The 3,923-nt window shown below is 47.4% G+C and overlaps 1 protein-coding gene across 1 annotated transcript; it reads left to right on the forward strand.

Annotated features, from left to right (window-relative positions):
* The first annotated feature begins 1,109 nt into the window (after window positions 1–1,109).
* pou4f4 (POU class 4 homeobox 4) lies at window positions 1,110–3,373 on the forward strand. Its single transcript, XM_068331877.1, has 2 exons — window positions 1,110–1,229; window positions 2,429–3,373. The coding sequence occupies exons 1-2, from the start codon at window positions 1,110–1,112 to the stop codon at window positions 3,371–3,373; spliced, it is 1,065 nt and encodes a 354-aa protein (XP_068187978.1).
* Window positions 3,374–3,923: the final 550 nt, after the last annotated feature.

Below are 3,923 nucleotides of genomic sequence, written 5' to 3' on the forward strand. Positions count from 1 at the left end.
GTGTTTATAGTTTTTCTGTCAGCATAAATAATAAAAAAATAAAATAAATAAATAAAAATAAAGTCTGATTTTTCAAGACGTTTGTCTGAGAATTCATTTTTTCCTCCTGTTTATTTATTTTTTTCTTGTTTTGTTATTTTAATTATAAAATGTTTACATTGTTTTCTTTTATAATTAAGTTCTCTATTTTATTATTTATTTTATTATTTATTTTCTTCATTTATTTTGTTTAATTCAAACAAAGTTTACATTAAATTTAAACTTTGAGCTTCCAGTTTCTCTACTGATAATCCATTGTTTGTTTCACTATTATTGAGTTGTAAAACAAACAAAGAAACAAATAAACAATCACAACACATAAAAAATCTTTCTGAAATTCTTCAAACTTAATCTCAAATCAATGATCAGAAAAAGGTGATCAATATTTGTTGTTTTTGACACATGATTTCTATTATAAACAACAACAAACATGGATGGGATATGTTTGTTTCTGTTATTGTTGTTGTTGTTGTTTTGTTCTTGTGACTCTTATAAACTGTTGGAGATGTTTTCATCCACTCACCTTTATGACGTCACGTCCTGTTGAATGAGGAAACGCTCCACCTCCACCTGCTGCTGAGGTCAAACTCACTTCTTCGATTAAATTCCTACATTTTTTTTGGAACCGTGAACGCCTCTTCTCTGACGTCATTCCGGTTTCAAACCGTCTTCCTGCGATTAAAATAATCCGACACCTTTTTAATCTCAATCCTGGAGGGAGAACTTTTATTTTTTAACAGTGCAGCAGCCTTCCCTCGCAGGGGGCGTGGCTGCGCTGCGTGATTGGCGGAGGCCTCCAGAGGGAGGGACCTAGCCTCCACCAATGAGGAGACGCCGGACTCCCTTATAGGAGCTGGAGGAGAGCAGCATCCCCGTTCAGGAGCCACTTTTACGCGTGAAGGCGGCTGGAGGCCGGAAGCTCCTTCTGTGTCCGGATCCACGCAGCTTCTCCCCGTCCGGTTCCACGCGGCTTTTCCACGCGGATCGTGACTTTACCCCCCCCCCCCCCGAGCGACCAACACGGAGCTGAACGAGGACGACGCAGCGCGACCCCCCTCACCTCCGCCATCATGATGTCGATGAACAGCAAGCAGCCCTTCAGCATGCACCCCATCCTCCACGAGCCCAAGTACACCCCCCTGCACTCCAGCTCGGAGGCCATCCGGCGGGCCTGCCTGCCCACCCCCTCGGTGAGTCCGCGGCACCCCCCCCACCCCCGCGAAAAACTTCCTCCTGCGGCGTCCGGGACGCGTTCGTTTGGACGGGAACCGATGTGGAGTCACGCAAAGAGGAGAAAACCAGCTGTAGATTCAACCCCCCCACCCCCCCATCATCATCATCATCATCATCATCACCATCACCCCCCCCCCCCCCATACCAGAACGAACGAGTCCCAGCGGGGAAGTGGGATTAGTTTCAGCAAGGAAAGAAAATTATTTCAGTTTCTCTTGAATTCAATTTTTTATAAAACTTTTTTTTTTTACTTTTTAAAAAGGATAAAAATTCAACTTTTTGGATTTAAAATCGAAATTAAAAAAATTCTGGAGCTCCGACAGGCGCGAGCCGTGATGCGTTTGAGGACGGAGGTGATTTTATTTCTAAGGAGCAGAAGAGAAAAAAGAAAAGTTTTTAATGTGACGAGGTAAAATGTTCCGACCGGGATGAAAATGAAAAATAATTTAATGAAAAGAAAGAAAAAATGATCTGTGATCGACTTCAGTCAGAAAAATGTTCGATTTTAAATCTAAACCGATTTATTCGAACAGGGAAAGTAGAAATAAATTCGCAGCAAACAGAGAATATAAAAAGTTTGAGAGTAAAACGATTTGGATCGATTATTTACCTGAAAACTTTATTTTATTCTATTTAATTCTAATGCTGTACTTTACTTTAAACTGAATCTTAATTCTCCGACTCGAACGAAACGTTTTCTCTGTTTTAATTGTAAGAGATTTGAGCCGCGGATTGACGCGGACTCGCTGCGTCAAGACGCGCCGCCGGTGTCGCGTCTGATTGTTTCGTTCATTCATATTCAACTCATTTCATTGTCCGCAGAAATTATTCAGGAGATCGTAACGATTAATTTTAAATGAATATCGGTTCGCAGCCCATAACGAGCCCTCCGCCGGGCCGCGTCCCGTTCAGTTCACCTCACGTCTCTGAAATGTGAGACAAAAACTACAAACTGAACGTTTTATTATTTTTGTGTTTGTTTTTCTGATTTAAAACGTCTAATGTTTGTTTCCTCTTTGGGAAATTTTGAATTTTAAAGATTGTTTTTCAGTTTTTAATTGAAAGTTAATCCATAAAGTTCTCCTCTCTCTACTCTAATCGGGATTATTCCCCTTTATTCCCGGGTTCTAATCCGTTTCTCTGCCCCCTCCCGCAGCTCCAGGGCAACATCTTCGCGGGCTTCGATGAGACGCTCCTGCAGCGCGCCGAGGCGCTGGCCGCCGTGGACATCGTGGCGCAGAAGAGCCACCCGTTCAAGCCGGACGCCACCTACCACACCATGACCACCATGACCAGCATGACCTGCACCCCCACCTCCTCCTCCGCCCACCTGCACCACCCGTCCGTGCTCACCTCCCACCACCACCACCACCACCACCCGGGCCACCACCAGCCGGCGCAGGGCCTGGAGGGCGAGCTGCTGGACCACCTGACGCCGGGCATCTCCCTGGGGGGCATGGCCGGCTCGGACGTCTGCTCCACGGCCACGCACACCGCCCACATGTCCGCCATCAACCACATGCAGCACCACCACCACCACTCCCAGTCCATGAACATGCACCCGCACGGGCTGGGGTCGCACGGCGGCCTGGTGGGGGGCGGCGGAGGGGGCGGCGGGGACGCGGAACCGGATCCCCGGGAGCTGGAGTCGTTCGCGGAGAGGTTCAAGCAGAGGAGGATCAAACTGGGGGTGACGCAGGCGGACGTGGGGGCGGCGCTGGCCAACCTGAAGATCCCGGGGGTGGGGTGCTTGAGCCAGAGCACCATCTGCAGGTTCGAATCCCTCACGCTGTCCCACAACAACATGGTGGCGCTGAAGCCCATCCTGGAGGCCTGGCTGGAGGAGGCGGAGCGCGTCCAGCGGGAGAAGATGGCCAAGCCGGAGATCTTCAACGGGGGGGACAAGAAGCGGAAACGGACGTCCATCGCCGCGCCGGAGAAGCGCTCCCTGGAGGCCTACTTCGCGGTGCAGCCGCGGCCCTCGTCCGAGAAGATCGCCGCCATCGCGGAGAAACTGGACCTGAAAAAGAACGTGGTTCGGGTTTGGTTCTGCAACCAGAGGCAGAAGCAGAAACGGATGAAGTTTTCAGCCACGCATTAATTTATTCAGACTCACAAAAATAAAACATAAAAAATAAAAAAAAGACTCGAATCCGGAGAGGAGCGGCCGTCAGAAGAAGAAGAAGGTACACCTGTCTGCGCGCTCACCTGTGCGCTCAGCGGAACGCGTGCACGCGCACCTCCGAACAGGAAAATGACGGAATTGTTTCTGTGCAGAAATGAAGTTCAGACGAGGAGGAAGAGAAAGAAGAAGAAAAAATAAAGAGAACAAAAGTTTTCGCGCCTCTGGAAGCACCGGATACCGGAAACCGATTTTTTAATTTTACGTTATTATTGTTATGATTATTACTCCGCTTCTCATCGGTGTACCTTTCCTCGTTCTGACGGTGGGACTGATCCACACGGACTCACCGGGAAACGGGAGCGGCAGAAAAAACAAACAAACAAACAAACAAACAAACAACCGGTTTCCGTTATTGTACAAAAAAAAAAAAAAGAAATGAAATGAAAAGAGGCGTAAAAATGACGGGAATGAACCGGAAGAGCTTTTTTTATATTTATCTTTGTACATATCTGTGAATATGTTGCAC

This window comes from Antennarius striatus, chromosome 13, assembly GCF_040054535.1.
Source record: "Antennarius striatus isolate MH-2024 chromosome 13, ASM4005453v1, whole genome shotgun sequence".
Taxonomy (NCBI): domain Eukaryota; kingdom Metazoa; phylum Chordata; class Actinopteri; order Lophiiformes; family Antennariidae; genus Antennarius; species Antennarius striatus.

What these genes read in the sequence shown, in the direction of transcription:
- pou4f4 (XM_068331877.1), top strand. Translation starts at nt 1,110, where the DNA reads ATGATGTCGATGAACAGCAAGCAGCCCTTCAGCATGCACCCCATCCTC. An exon ending in CCTGCCTGCCCACCCCCTCG is followed by an intron (nt 1,230 to 2,428) that starts GTGAGTCCGCGG and finishes CCCCTCCCGCAG; the next exon opens with CTCCAGGGCAACATCTTCGC.